The sequence below is a fragment of the Arvicanthis niloticus genome, chromosome 8 (assembly GCF_011762505.2).
Source record: "Arvicanthis niloticus isolate mArvNil1 chromosome 8, mArvNil1.pat.X, whole genome shotgun sequence".
Classification (NCBI taxonomy): domain Eukaryota; kingdom Metazoa; phylum Chordata; class Mammalia; order Rodentia; family Muridae; genus Arvicanthis; species Arvicanthis niloticus.
The window spans coordinates 82,024,903-82,040,153 of record NC_047665.1 but is presented as its reverse complement, the minus strand read 5'-3'; the positions used below and the strand labels follow the sequence as shown (position 1 = coordinate 82,040,153).

The 15,251-nt window shown below is 45.9% G+C and overlaps 1 protein-coding gene across 6 annotated transcripts in view; it reads right to left on the bottom strand.

Moving 5' to 3' along the window:
- Positions 1 to 1,282: 1,282 nt before the first annotated feature.
- The window catches only part of LOC117713610 (beta-galactosidase-1-like protein 2), a 52,970-nt gene continuing 39,001 nt past the window's right edge, over positions 1,283 to 15,251 (bottom strand). For all 6 annotated transcript variants that reach the window (XM_076939710.1, XM_034509940.2, XM_034509942.2 and 3 more), the window contains 12 exons: positions 12,821 to 12,891; positions 9,804 to 9,888; positions 8,510 to 8,647; positions 7,846 to 7,926; positions 7,240 to 7,346; positions 6,526 to 6,666; positions 6,200 to 6,271; positions 5,416 to 5,494; positions 4,301 to 4,388; positions 3,889 to 4,000; positions 3,407 to 3,523; positions 1,283 to 3,111 (listed from right to left, as the gene is read on the bottom strand). In XM_076939710.1, coding sequence (XP_076795825.1) covers positions 3,025 to 3,111; positions 3,407 to 3,523; positions 3,889 to 4,000; positions 4,301 to 4,388; positions 5,416 to 5,494; positions 6,200 to 6,271; positions 6,526 to 6,666; positions 7,240 to 7,346; positions 7,846 to 7,926; positions 8,510 to 8,647; positions 9,804 to 9,888; positions 12,821 to 12,891 — 1,178 coding nt within the window. In that variant the 3' untranslated portion in view covers positions 1,283 to 3,024. The remainder of the gene's footprint in view (positions 3,112 to 3,406; positions 3,524 to 3,888; positions 4,001 to 4,300; positions 4,389 to 5,415; positions 5,495 to 6,199; positions 6,272 to 6,525; positions 6,667 to 7,239; positions 7,347 to 7,845; positions 7,927 to 8,509; positions 8,648 to 9,803; positions 9,889 to 12,820; positions 12,892 to 15,251) is intronic.

Genomic DNA, 15,251 nt, shown 5'->3' with positions numbered 1-15,251 from the left:
TGCAACTGATCAGGCCAGTGAGGGGTGGGGGCGGGGCGGCATGGTAGGAAGAAAGCCTAGGATCAGTCGGCCTCCAAAACTAGGATAGAGCTTTTGGTTTCTACTCCAAGTGAAACTGGAATCCACTGATGGAACTGGCCTTCAAGAAGAGCCACTTTGCTTCCAGTGTAGAGGACAAGTGGGCCAAGCTAGAGGACTGGGGAGGCAGTCCCTGAGCTATACCAGGTAGAGGATGATGGTGGATTGGATGAGGGCAGAGAGAAGCAGCTGCACTCCAAGCTTAAGAAGGGGTTGTATGTGGAATGAATAGAAAAGAGGCAGAATCATCTGGGACCCAAAACAGAATTTCCATTTGTTTATACTGGACAGAGTGCAGGAGAGGTCACATGAGTGAAAGTGAAGTTCTGTTTCTGACCTAGTCATACACATGTCATAGATAGTGAGGGCCAGCTGTCTGTGTGCCTGCAGTGTGGGTGGGACCAGACACTGGAGGGTGTTGGTATCGAGATCCCACGGGTGTGGTCCCACACAGTGAGTAGACAAAAGGAAAGGAGAGTGAGTGAGCAGAGTCTCAGAGCAATTGGACATTGGAAAGAGAAACTCTGGAGGGGCTGAGATCAAGAATGTGGTCCACAGGATCTGCAAGAAATAGTCAATTCTGGAGCGCTAAGGTTAGCTGCACATGCTAGGGAGGCAGGAAAAAATGTTGCTACAGAAAGACCTTATCTGGATACATGCCTAATCGTGTATGCATAAAACCGACTCTGAGCCTTCTTTGCTCCTTTACAGAAGGATGCTATGTAAGATTCCTTTATATTCTGACTGCCTGTCACACTTCCCAGCACAGCCCTGCTTAATTCAGCTTTGCAGAAACCCGCTCTTATGTAATGTAAGACAAAGTGACAATATGACACTGCTCTCTGGCTCTGGGTCTGGGTCTGGGTCTGGGTCTGGCTCTGCTCGAGTAGCCCCGGACTGTTCTGCATCTTAGCTGGATGCTTGCTATTCCAAGCATCTCAGAAGGAACTGGCAAGAGTGAGTAAAATTGGGGGCTTGGGAGGTCTTGTTCTTTAGGCACCACTTATAAGCTTCACTTTGAAAGGCTTCCTTTGAGGGTGACTAGGATAGTTCAGTGGGTACTGGCACTTTCCACCAACCCTGGCAATCTGCATTTATTCCCCAGGGCACAAAGAGAGAACCGACTCCCACAGGCTGCCCTCTGAGCGGTCATGCATCGCATCATGGCTCTCATACACTCAACTTCCCCAGACACAAAAACAAATAATTACCATGTAATTTTATTTTAAAACTTTAAGACAAATAAAAGGCTTTTTAAAAAAAAGGTTCCTTTGAGTTGGGCATGATGGTAAAAGCCTGTAATCTCAGAAGTTGGGAAGCTAAAGCAAGAGAACCAAAAGATCAAGGCCAGTCTGGGCTATTATAATATGACCCCATCTTAGGGACAGAGAGAAAAAGACAGACAGACAGACAGACAGACAGACAGACAGACAGACAGACACAACCTCAAATTTCTCAGACCCAGTGGGACATGGGTTGTACCTCTATGACCACTCACAAGTAAGTTAGCTGGGCGCTTAGCTCAGTGGCTGCAGTAGCCCTGACTACAGTGTTCTTGGCCTTACTCAGGGAGCCATCCTGTCAGTCTGTAAGCCTCTCCATTGGCCTGTTCTTGCCTAACCCATCTTCACTGGGCTTCTGTGTGGATACTGTGCTCACAGGTGTGTACTATTTGACTTTCACTATTACTTGGAGCAGTACATGTCAGATGTAATTTATGAAGAAAAACTATCTCCTATACCGAACTGATATATTGTGGTTTAGCTTTCTAGAAAGTTCTTACTCTTAACTACCAGCATGAGATTGGACTGCTCTTAATGCAATGACATTTTCAAAAAGAACTGAAATCAGGAAAGGTGGTAAGAAGCCAGTGGCATGTGCCACCTGCCAGCTGGGTACCATCAGTATCTGGAACCTTAAGAGTCACCTTTTCCCATGGCTGAGAGTGGCACATCCAAGCCGCAGGCCTCCACAAAGAAGGTTTGCTTCAAATGTATTGCAATTTAGAATGGCAAGCCCAAACCAAGCCATTGCACTTGATTCCTTGAACAAGATCCTTCAATCTGGACTAAGACAGTGTGACAGAAGGCTGCCTTTCCTCCTTCCTGCTGTTTGGTCAGGAAGGGGAAGGAGAGTGTTCAAAGAATCACTGAGTTAGAAACAAGGACAGTGCTAGACCTGTGGGCTGTAGCTAACCCCAGATTCTACTGCGGTGGGGCACAGCTGCCCAGTACCACCTAGCTGGGCCTTCTGCCGTTCCCTTCCTGAGAGTGTGGGTGTGAGGTGGTTTCTTCTGAAATGCCGAGCTCTTAACATGGGAGCTAACTACTGAGCACACCTGTTTCTCTTAGGCTCGGTTTACCAATATATTCTTGTAGTAAGAGACAGAGTGAAAAGGAAAAGACATGTTTCTTCTAGATCCCCAGAACTGGCAAGTGCAAAGTCAAAAAATAAAGTTGACTTATGTAAGACCTCCTTTTCTCTTTGCTCTACAAACAATGACAAATCCACAGATTCAGGAGCACAAAGAGACTATTCTAAAATATGGCCATACCCTGCTGGGAATGTTCAAAAAACCTACATAGACCCAGCATGCTGGCCAGTGAGGCTTTCACTTCCAGAAGAGGTCAGTACCCACTCAGGTTCAGCGCCTTCTTCAAAGGTGATATAACTACATACTCCACCCTCAGAGACGGCCCTATGGCCTCCCCTGAAAGATCAGGGAAACAGAAAGTACCTGTCCACAAAACCAGAAGAGAAGACATCTCACTGTGAGTGTATCCAGACAGTGCTACCCCATCTTCTCTTCAGTCCCCTCAGGCTTAGGATTTTGGCCTGAGTTGACTATAGCCCTTCATTCCCTGAGGCTGCTAATTATGATGACTTCTCCTGAAGGAGAGAAGGAAGGAAGCTGTCAACCACAGCAGGGGCTGCTGGGACTGCTGTTCAGTTAACATACTGGTTCCTGCCCAGGTGGGGGATATCAGTAGACTGTATCATGGAGCCTGACATCGTCTCTTCGAAAATGATAACCTGTGGGAAACAAGGGCTGTGCTGTGAGGTCTACCCTGGAGGCAGATGGAAGAGTATCGGGTAGCAGGATTGGAAGGGTGGGGGTGAAATGCTATTGGAAGGAGAGGTGGTGGGGTGAATGCAGACTTGTCACTCAGTAAGGGAAGGGGGAGAATAGGGTAGCTGAAATACCCACCCTCTCCTACTTCCTGGTCAAGCATTTCAGGGGCAGAGAAGCAACTTGATAGCAGGGGGAGCCCCCGGGGATGGGAAGAGAGTTTCAAGGAAAAAGGAGGGAGTCTACAAGTATTCCCACCTCGTTGAGTCCTTTATCCAGCCAGACACCTGGGAGGTAGAGAGTCTCTTGAGGTCCTACATTCCAGTAGCGCCCAAGGTTGTGATCATTGACGAATACAACACCCTTCACCCAGCCCTTCAAATAAAACAGGGAAGGTCTCACTTTACCACGGGTGCCCCAAAGTGAGAAACAGACCATGTTCCTGAGAGACCAAAGTGAACCAACATTAGACATCCATGAAGGTTAACCCACCCCACTGCTGTGCCTCTGAGGCAGGGTAATCAACTTCAGACTGTCCATAGGAACCCACACACACCACGAGGTGCTTCAGCTTTGAGCCCACTCTGACACAGAGAAGTCACAGGATCCCTATCATACGGGATAATAGAGAAAGATCTGAAGGTTTCTGGCCCAGGAATTACAGAAAACTCTATCCAAGTCATCTTGGCTCAGAGCCCTAAGAAAATGAGAGAACAGGAGAGGAAAAGCATCCTACAAACCTCCAGCTTCAGAAATGTGTCAGAAGGGTAAAAGCCAACTGACAAGGCACCCAGGAAGAATGCAGGAAAGGTAAGTTCTTTGGGTATGAGGATCCACTTGTCCACGTCAAGCCTAAGGACAGGATGTAAGCAGAAAAAGGAAGGAAGGACCATCTCTCGCATCTGCTTCCAGACCTGCATCTAATTCCCATGGCACATCCCTGCCCACACCAAGGCCCCAAGACCACCCATTCCCAACCAGGTCATAGGATGGTAGAAAGATAGCAAGATGTGCATTTCCCAATTTGTAAACATGGGTTCCACTTGTCCCACCCCTCATCTTAGGTACGTCACTGTGGCCTCTGGGAGGCCAGGGTATTCCTGGCTCTTGCTGCATATTAGCTATGACCTCACCAGACACACAGGGACCCACCTTTGAAAGAACTGCTTTGTCATATCAAGGCTGTAGATTTTGAAGTTTTTCAGGGGTTTATTATTCAGATAGAGATTTCCAATTAAACCTAGGGAGAGTGGGCAAAAAAAAAAAAAAAAAAAAAGATGAGTAGGCCCCCAATCAGGAGACGGGTGACACAGCTGCAGCCAGGGCATGTGTGGATATGCCAGGAAAAGATGAAGCAAGGATCTTTCCTAAAGCATGTGCAGTGTAAGGTACTCTGCCCTTGAACTAAAGCCTCCCTGGAGATGTCAAAAGTGTAGCAACAGATAAGACTACTGTCAAGCCATAGAATTTGTCATGAAGAACAGTACATCCAAGGACAGTGACAGAGCTGAGATGTCAGTGTGTAACATCTGGTTTCTGGCCTCTTTCCAGGGACAGCTGTATCTGGCTAAGTGGTAACAGAGAGCCTAACTTTATGGTATTATGAGGGCCTCAGACACAGAGACCTGGTCACTCAGCAAGGAACTCCGAATTCAACCTAAGATTAAAGATAGGTTTAAAGACATCTAGATGGTGAGCACGTAGCAGTATCAAGCAGTTTGCTCGTTGCGTGTCTGGCTTCCTCCTGGGCCCAGGAGCATTGCTTATTCCCTCAGTTTTCCTGGGGGAGATGAAGAACGGAAATTCAGTGTGAAGACCCAAGAAGTCAGGGGTCCTATACTCTTCCATGGACTCTAAGATATTCCCATTCCTTACTCCTTACTCATAACCCTAAAAGCAGAGAGGACCACTCCCACCAAAGTAAATTTCAGTAGAAAGAAAGATGAAGGGGGTATCTCAAGGCTCCTCCAGGAGCACAAGCACCATACAGTTCTAAAGCACTAAAGGGAAAGTGGCCAAACCTTCCTGACCCATTAGCCAGAACACCCATTAGCCTTACGAGATAAACCAGGCACCATCTCCCTTCAAATACCTCCATGAATTGCCTCTCATGCAGTGGGTCCCCAAGATCCACCTCCCTGCAATAGGCCTCCATAAGCCATCTCCCTGAGTGGGCCCCTGTGGCCTGTTAATATACTCAATGGTGAACAGATAGACAGGTCTGAAGAATGGCGTTGGCTTTTCTCCTGGTCTGTACTAGAACCCACCTTTGCGCTGACTGTCAATATTATTTCCGTAGTTGACTCGCCCACGATTCTCCACCAAGATCCTCAGTATGGTGTAACCCTGCCAGGAACACAGTGGCCATTTATCACTGCCTGATAACTCAGCTACACCTGGGAATCTGTGTTCCCAGTCATTCCCTATGCTCTAAGATAGGGAGTGAGAGCCCCCAACTGGTCAGAAAGCTATGTGTGCCCTTCTCTTTCCAGTTTTTATTTATTTATTTATTTATTTATTTATTTATATTTTTTATTGGATATTTTATTTACATTTCAGATGCCATCCCCTTTCCCCAATTCTCCTCCCTAGAAAACCCCTATTCCCTGCCCCCTTTTCCTTTTTGCTTTTATACATTTTTTAAAATGTTAATCAAAGGCTTTATAAGTTTGGTAATGCTCAATCAGAAGTGTAACCCAATACCCAACCGAGATATATAAACTATCTTTGACTGGTGGAGATACGTGAACATCTGCCTCCATGTCCCCCCTTCTCTTTCTCTCTCTTTCTCTCTCTCATCACCTAGCTTCTCTTCTCCTTCTTCTCCTCCTCTCCTTACTCCTTCTCTTCCTCTCACCTTAGCTCCTCCTACATATCACCCTTCCTGTTAAAAAAAAAAAAAACATTTCTCTCAAAAATACAATTAGAGCATAACTATACCAATTATGCTCTTTCCAGTTTTTAATTAAGAAGTCTCCTGGCTTCCTGGTCTTCCTCCTTTGACTCCTACCAAGTTCCCTAGCCATCACCCAGATCCCTAGGATAACAAACCTGGGTCAAGGGGATAGTGATCTTCGTTGTTTTATAGTCCAGGAATCCTATGGATACTCTATTCAAAAAGACCTGCCAAAGTGAGCAGATGGAAATCATGGTGAACAGGAGGGAGAAGAGCCTCTGTTAAACAAGAAAACAACTATGGCTGGGAGTACTTAGGAAGGTGCTTAGCAGGCGTGGAGGAAAATGAACACCATGGGTATGAGGGAAAGATTGAGGGAACTACACACAGCCAACAGCTGATCCTGAAGGCAGAAAATAGCATGTGTCCTGCCATGCCCTGTCACCACAAAGTTCCATGAGTTCTGAGGAGATGCTCCTACCTGTCCTCTGTCACGCACGAGGCCACTGAGTTCACCAGATGAAAAGATGGTGGTCTCGTATAGAACATACCCAAAGGCCTGCCCATTACCATTGTTTACTGGCAGGTTCTCCATGTTGATGGGTATCTCAGATGTGACTGGCTACATAAGAAGACACAAGAAGGTACAGAAGTCAAGCAGCTCCTAATTCTAAGTTTTCACATGAGCAGCAAGGATATCAGGAACAGGATGCAAGGATACTCTAACCGCTTCTCTATTCTACCTTCTTACTCGCTTAAACTAATGACTCCTCAGAGGCATAAATAAGGACAACAGGAAAAGGGCGATTTCACTAGAGTCCTACAATCTACCAACATCCTGAAGCCACCATCGTGTCATGGAATCTGTAAGCCAGCATCACAACAGAATGAACTGTCGCAGGTTTCCTCTTTTCTTTTCACAGGGGAAGGATTATTCCTTCCTCCGCTCCTCACCCTACCCATGATCTATGGAAAGGCCTACCCTTGAGGCTAGAGGGGAGACACCAGGTTCAAGCCCTTCTATTTCTTCCCAATTCCCACTCCAGCACCAGTGCATTCTCGTCACTCAGTTCTCTGGTTGGCTAGAGATCTCGATGCCACTAAGTGGGTTTGCTCATCCTGGAATCCAAGCGGGAAAGTTCCTGGGTCCTGTCTGCTTAGTAACTATTCCTGATACCCAGCCTGCATCACTTACCTTATCCATGTATGGGATAGCATCCCACAGTGATAGGTAGAAAGATAGTCTCACTGGCTCATAGACCATCTTAGCAGTAAGCTCAGGTGGAGGAGGTGGAGGAACACCTGCAACAGGAACCATGGCCCTCCCTTAAAGATTCAATCACCATTACCTCCTCCAGCCTCACACCCATAGTCCCATGTGCTCCTTTCATCTTGGCACCCAGATCAACCACAAGCCCTACTCAGAGCTTAAATTACTCTAGAACATGGGGCCTGGGCAAGAGCAGGGCATGTTTGTGTCTTCTATGTGGCATAAATAGGCTTAGCATGAGTCAAATATTAAAGGTACAGAATGATGACAATAATCTCTCAAACCTTCTTTGTCTAGAATATTGATTTTATTATTTACTTATTTGCTTATTTACTTATTTGTTTTTTTGGCAGTGGGCCAGGCGGAACACAGGGCCTCATGCATGCACTGAGATATATTTCATAGTAGACTAGGACATTTTTGAATATGGATTAGCTAGAATTGAGGTAGGATAGGAATAAGCAGAAACTTTAAAGGCTCATAGCAAAAGCATGGGCCCAAGTGGATGTTTGATCTGTCCCTTATTTGTACCTGAGAAGGCTTCAAAGAGTTCTCGAAGCTTGGTGTATTTGGCAGTATAGTCTCCAGACTCTGTCAATATAGCATCATAGTCTGCAAGACACCCATGGACCCTTCAGGTTCTCTGTCCCCAGAAGACTAAAAAAGGATGAAGAAAATAAAAAAAAAGGGGGGGGGGAGGAGGAAGAACTCGGAAGAGAGGAACATAGTTCTCAGACCAGCAATTTTGAAGAGAAATACCTTTAGTATGAACCATTCAGTCACGCTAAGGTAGGTAGTAAGTACTACCAAAGTAGCCATGAGCACAGCATGATTCTCTGTTTCTGACTGCAAGTAGATATAATGGAACATCTCTTCTATTCCCTGAGAGCTCTCAGTTAGAGGGCCGAGATCACACCTTCCCAAGGGTCTGAGAGAGGGGAAATCTGTCCCCATCCTTCTTACTCTAGATTTGCCTCCCCTTGCTCCTCCAAACAGCTCTTTCAACAAGCTGCTCACAGGCCCTACTACTCTGGAAGTTTAGAGGTGACAGCCAGGCAAAGTCTCTATCTTCCCAGGATATTACATAGCCAAAGACATGAAAGGACTGAGAAACTGTCTCTAAAGGTTTCTCTATCAGAAGTGCCAGCCCTACAGACACTGGAGAGGACCAGGGAGAACCACTGAGGATACTTGCCATAGCTGGTAACATCAGCCTTGTAGTCATTAAAATGCATGGCTCCATTTATGAAGCCAAAATTTGTGCCTCCGTGGAACATGTACAGGTTGATGGAGGAGCCTTCTTTGATGATGGCAGACACAGTTTGCAGGACCTCTTCAAGGAGAGAACAGGGAGAAAGGATGTTTACAGTGATTCAAAGCCTAAGGAAAGCCCCAACTAGGCCCCTTATTCCAGTTCCCACCAGGTCACTCATCACTGGGTCATTCAGATTTCTCTGGACAATCTATAGTAGTACGTGGGCTGTTTCCACTCTACCAGAAAGCATGTTTTCTAGTGGCTATTCCGTCCCAAGGAAATGCAACAAAACTGGGACCCCATTATGCAACAGTCCTGCCTGTGTCCCTAATTCCTCCCTTAACTGGAAAACATATCAACAAAATACAAAGAGAATATCAGACAACAAAATAAAAGGCCAATTATTATATATTTGGATGATATAGTCAACAAATGTAAACTTAATACTGACCTAGTGAACTGGCAAATTTAAAAAATTATTTTAATACTCAGTACTGATGAATCTGCAGGAAATGATTATTCCTATTTTATAATTGCCAGTAGGCTGCTACAGTCTGAAGGACAGTGGTAAATACATATATTAAAACTGTATTGATGCATACTTTATTCTTTATCATAAGAAAATATATCCCAACCAAACTTCAAGGATGCTTGTTTAGGTGATATTCAATTAACCAAAGCCAAAACTAAGCAATCACTAAAGAACTGGGTCACTAAACGGTGGTTTAATCATCAATACAATGGAGCTCTGCCAATTCTTTAAGACAGAAATGTCTGTGTACACCAAGCATTCCTATGTTCAATAGTATAGGATGGTGGGCGTGAGGGGCAGGGTGTGGCGTGTGTAGATGTGTGAAGATCTGATCAATCTGTCTCTAGCTCTATCTGTATGCACATAGATGAAGAGACACTAATTGCCGCCTGCACTGTTAAATATATCAGCATGCTTGTCCTAGACTCGGAGACTTTTATTCTTTAAACTTTCCTACATTTCCTAGATATGTACAATACACATCTGTTACTTTTCTACTTACAAAATCACAGAAAAGCAATGGGGAAAGCCCTATTGTTATTTCAAGTGTCAAGTCTCTGAAATACCAAGAGCTGAATCTGAATACAAATGATCCTGGGAACTCAGCGTCCTACAACTCCATACACAATGCCAGGGAATGCAAAACACGTTCTTACGAAGTGTCAACATAACTATTAGGTGTAGGCAAAGGAAAACACTTACCAGAGGAATCCAAGATATTGTGGGCACCACCCCATGAGTCAAACCACCCTGTCCAGTACTCCATCACCATCTTGGGTTGAATCCCCTGGGTACCACAAAATGAGAAATAGGCAGGCAGGCTGATCAAAAAGGAAAGATGGCACTGTTCTTGAACAGAACTCCATATCTTTGTCCTCCATGGCCATCCACCCCTTGCCTAAGAGGCTTGTAGGTGCACAGCATGGACCATTCACCAACAACAATGTGGCCTCACCACCTACTGGTATAACAGGGAAGAGACTACCAGAGTTTATGCTTCATGTGCTTTTGATGCTGCATATGACAGATACTAGCAAGAAAATGTAAGTATCTGCTCAAACTAAGCTTTTATCAGAACTTATCACCTGATTTGGGTGACCTTTACTACATTGGTTGGGTTGCATTCTGGCTCAAGACAAATTTCACCAACCAGGGAAGAAGAATGTCCTATTCTAGACGAGTAAATCTGAGCACCATACCATGGGTGCAGACAGACCAAAGTTACTGCTTCTCTGTATGTGGAAGCCAGCAGGTTTCAGAGTGGGCTTCTTTATGTTCTGACTTAAACTGCAGTTTACAGAACTAAAACAGAGACTCAGATCCTGGGAGAGCAGCTTAGCTACGTGTGGTGCAAGCTCTACAGCTGCACTCTGGATTCACACCTTGCCTAGGATACTGAACAAGTCTTAATTGTTACTTCAGACTACTGAGGTGACATCTGCCTTCTCCAAGCATACGGGGATCATTCTGGGACTATGCTTGGCTCCACCATGTTTGCAAAAGCTGTAAACACCTGGGCATGTGTAAACGACTCATCTGCTAAGATTTTAGGCTCTGAGCCAGGAAGCATTCCTCAATTACTCAGAGACAGCTGATTAAGCATCCTCTCTCAGGACTTTCCTGACATTTGAAACTCCATAAAATGCAACAGAACATGTTCCAGAGACATGGGGCATTCTTAGTGGTTCATGGCACAGAAAGTAACAACTATCCCTTAGGAAAAGTCAAAATAGCCACAAGATTTGTTTTTAGCAAGCTGGTAGCTTTGTTTTCCTTTACATCCTAAGTTACGCCATACTACAAACACATCTAGTCACCCAAAAGGGAGAAGCAGAGTCTAAGTATTAAGTCACAAAATCTCCAGGTCCAACAGTGGGCTTATTTGCTTAAGAGCTTCTATGGTGTGATGAGTAGATGGCAAATGTCCAGCATGGACCAAGTTGTCCTCCTGCAAAATATGGTACAACCAACCCCAAATGACCATCTTCTGAGTATTTCAACCATTTTTCTGTCTATCTCCTAGACCGTGGATAGCAGTAACAGTAGCTAGCACTCATACTCACTAGAACTAGAAGAAAGGTTGCAAATAAATTTCTGGTATACAGGAATTACTCAAAAATTTCTAGCATGATTTATCTTCCTTACTAAGCATTATTTAAGAACTAATGGATACTCCAAAGTTAACAAGTACTGGGGTCTGTAGTGTCCATTCAATGAAGCCCTTCAGACAAAACCACTTCTTTAAGAAAGGGCAGACGTCATAGACTATACAAGAAAGTACTTCAGCGGCGCCATTCTGCTGATGACAGCCAGCCTAATAGCACTGACATGGCAAGATGTCGAGAGGTCAGCGGCAGACACTCTTTCCATCACCAGTACGGTGCGATCCTCTTCAAATATTGCCTTATGCAAGAAAAGGTTCTCATTATACCCACACAACTAAAGGCAAAACAGAAACACCCTGGAGCCAAGCAGTGTCTCCACAGGCTCACAATAGAGTGACCAAGTGGGTGCTGAGCAGCCCCCAGAATCTGTACTTCCCTTGGCAGGACACAACTGCAACTCTGCTTAGCCACTTTGAGACCATATATCATAAGCCTCTCTTCCCAACTAGATTACAGACACCTCAGGACAGAAGTCTTATGGTCAGTTGTGAGGTAAGAGAGACCAGACACCTCTAGAGACAGAGAAGAGACCTAGGACATACTGTAAGAAGGAAGATGAGAAGAGAGGTTTCCACCTGAATACACACACATGTATATGCATAGTCCCTCCCTCTGGAGAGTCTACCAGAGATCACACCTGCCCTCCTCCTAGGACCCTTCCCACCTGTTCTGACCTCCATCTCCACTGCAGGAGTAGCCACACCATACACACATATTCATGTTACAGGGTACTACCTGTCCTGATGACTTCAAGAGTATACCTGAGGATATCATCCCTACTTTGAAAGGCCAACAGCTGGCACAAACAATCTACTCAGTGGCCCACAAGTAATCCCACACCATTGGCCCTGTATCCCCACAGGCATCTATCAATTGTCAATAGACTCTATCAGTTTCCCTCTAGGCTAAAGACCATGGCAGATATGCAATTGGTGGGGGGCAACCTGGGGGTAATGACACCTTTCAGTAAGCCTGGCTGAGATGAGCTATCTGTTCTGCACATGAGATTTAGCTCAGCCTCAATCACATCTGTTTGTTTAATGAGACACACAAACTAGAGCCATCAACTGGAATAGAACTATGTGTAACCATCAGTCTGAGGAAGGTGAAATACACCCAGAAACCTCTCCCATGTACTGACCTGGAATCAACCAGGCCGCCTGTCTTAATGGATAACAGAAACATGTCCAATGCCGATGAAGCCTTAAAGGTTAAGGCCGGATGCCTTCTACAGTACAAGATAGAGAGGTTTTTTCTCTCTAGATATCTCAAAGAAATTCTGGGGTTTGTGGAGTCCATAAAAGACAAAACCTTCAAACGGTGCCCTTCCCAAAAGGGGGCAACACACTTGCATGGTGTCCGTCTACACAGCAAGACTTTAGAGCAGGGTTTCTAAGCTGCTTCCCTCCCATCCAGGAGGCAGTGTGGTTGAACCAAGAGACTGGGAGAGCTAAGAGTCCTCTTCCCCATCACAGATCTCTGGGATCAATGCAGGCATGTGGGATCCCTGCCCCCAAGCTAGAAGATGCACGGCATCCCTTGGGCCAGACCTACCTGTATAGATAAGAGAACACTGTTCAGTGCCGTCAGCTCCTGTTGGGACTGTAAGTTGATGGTGGCCAGCACTAGGAAGGCAGTGGAGAAGGAAAAACAAAGCATAGTCTTGCAGTCACAAAGACTTTCTGAGTTATACACATCTTTAATCTACCAGCATGAAAAAAAAAAAAAAAAGCTAGTATAGACATTTTTCCCACCTTCCATTAGAAATTAGCTCTGGCGATGCCAAAGGACTTGCCTATATTGTTATTCTTAGAAACTCCACCGTTCAATGCATAGCAAAGCCAGAAAGTTAGCATCTGATTTTTACTGACTGTAATGTTTGCAGCCAGAGGAAAGTCCTATGTGAACTACTGTCATAGGAACCAGACCCTGAGCCCTACACTGCACCCAAGTGCAGAGGCAAAGCCTTTGAACACCAAGGGCAACAATGGACTCAGTGAAGGCTCATGTCGCATTTCGTGGTAAGAACTCACTGTCTACTGTTCCATAATGTGTTTATTCTAAAAATTTAACCAGTATTTCAGACAGTTTTCCATAAGCAAAATACATGCTCACGAAAAATGCTGCTGATGGCTGATGGCCATGACCCTGCCACAGTCATGGCCAGCTGCAGAATTTGATTCCAAGGACCCTTTCCTGTTTACTGTCCACTTGAATGGCCAGTGCCAGATGAATGAGCTTAAGAGTAACTAAGGCGCCGGGCGGTGGTGGCGCACGCCTTTAATCCCAACACTAGGGAGCCCGAGGCAGGCGGATTTCTGAGCTCCGGGCCAGCCTGGTCTACAGAATGAGTTCTAGGACAGCCAGGGCTATACAGAGACACCTTGTCTCGGGGGAAAAAAAAAAGGGGGGGTAACTAAGGCAGGATGGCCAGCCCCAGATATCATCCAGAATGTCAGACCATGCTCACCAGTGAAGAAAACAAAGCTAAGGCTCTGAAGGCACAGAGACTCCCCTCATGGTCCACAAACTGTGAGCGGCAGAGTAGGGTTGCAAACTCAGGCCCCTTCACACCAAGCCTCTGATGTCACTGTCCTCCAGCAACCCGCGGGGGAAGACTCTGAAGCTCAAAGTCAACCCAATGCACAGAGCAAGCTGAACACAGACAGCTGTCATGACATCCTGACACCTCATGAAATTCAAGGGTAAGAAGTAAGATGCAGAAGGGGTGTGAGCAAAGGCAAAGTGCTGAGGGAACCCTGGGAAGGTAAACTCCATGGAGGACCAGCAGGGGACAGGAGGGTAGATTTGGTTCTTTCTTCCAGATCCCAAGTAAGTCCTTCCTCCGCTCTGAAGGGCACCCCTCTGGCCACAGGCATCCTCCCAGCCCTGCAGTCAAGCTCCCTTTGCACTAGGGCCCATTCCTTCAGTGGGGCTCACATGCTCTTAGAAAACAATCCTCTATGAGCATGGGGGTGAGAGGTAGAGGGAGGACTAGAGGGGATCCCCAAGCATGGAGGCTCCTGTGCAGTCCTCACATCTGTTCCTCCAACATCTGTGCAAGATGCCAGAGGCAGCTTCTATATGTGTGTGGGAGGGGGGAAACACTGCATCTCTAGACACTGACATGTGAGTTTCCTCATGTTCACAATCCTAGTGGCTCCATCATGCCCACAGGAAAGGGTGCCTGTTCACCTCCTCTGCCAACCTTCAGAGTTCCACCTCCCTTCAAACACCGGGAAGAATAGTAACAGAAAGTCAGGGCAAGCAGAACTAATAAGAGAAACAGGTAGCGTGTTTTAAAACAAAGGAAGCATAGGATGGGAGCTTGGGAGGCCTCCGTTACAAGATTTGCTAAGAGAAATGGGGAGAGATAAGAATGGAGACAGAAGTGAGGCTGGGCTCCAGGCATGATACGTGCTCATAGACCCATCATGTCATTACTCAGGGGGTCATGGCAAAAGCAGCATGAGTTTGAGAACAGCCAGAACAAAGCAAGAAAAGAGAAGGCAGGGACAGGGGTTTAAGGGGCAGGGTATCTGAGGTGACAAGAAACTCAGACGGGATCGTGCATCCACGCAAGGTGAGACTGGCTACCTGAGTCTCATGCTGTGAAGCAGCACACCCCACCCAGTAGTCCTGCAGCCAAAACGCATCCCAGCACTGAACTGTACTAGCAAGAAAAGGGAGGTGTGCGAGACCAGGGGAACCCCAACCATCCACTTCAGCATCAGGGCAGCTTCAGAATCCTAAAACAATAGACGTAGAGTTGTATGATCGTACAATAGTTGTACAATAGTACAAGTTGTATAGAAATGAGAAGGTCGGAGCTGGAGGAAAAGGTTACAGTCTGAGGTGGCTGTTTCTGGGGAAATGGATGAGGAGGAAGATGTAATTCTTGATAAGATGATGATGGTGATGATGATGATGATGATGATGATGATGATGATGATGATGATGGTTGCCATTATCATCATCATTGTAC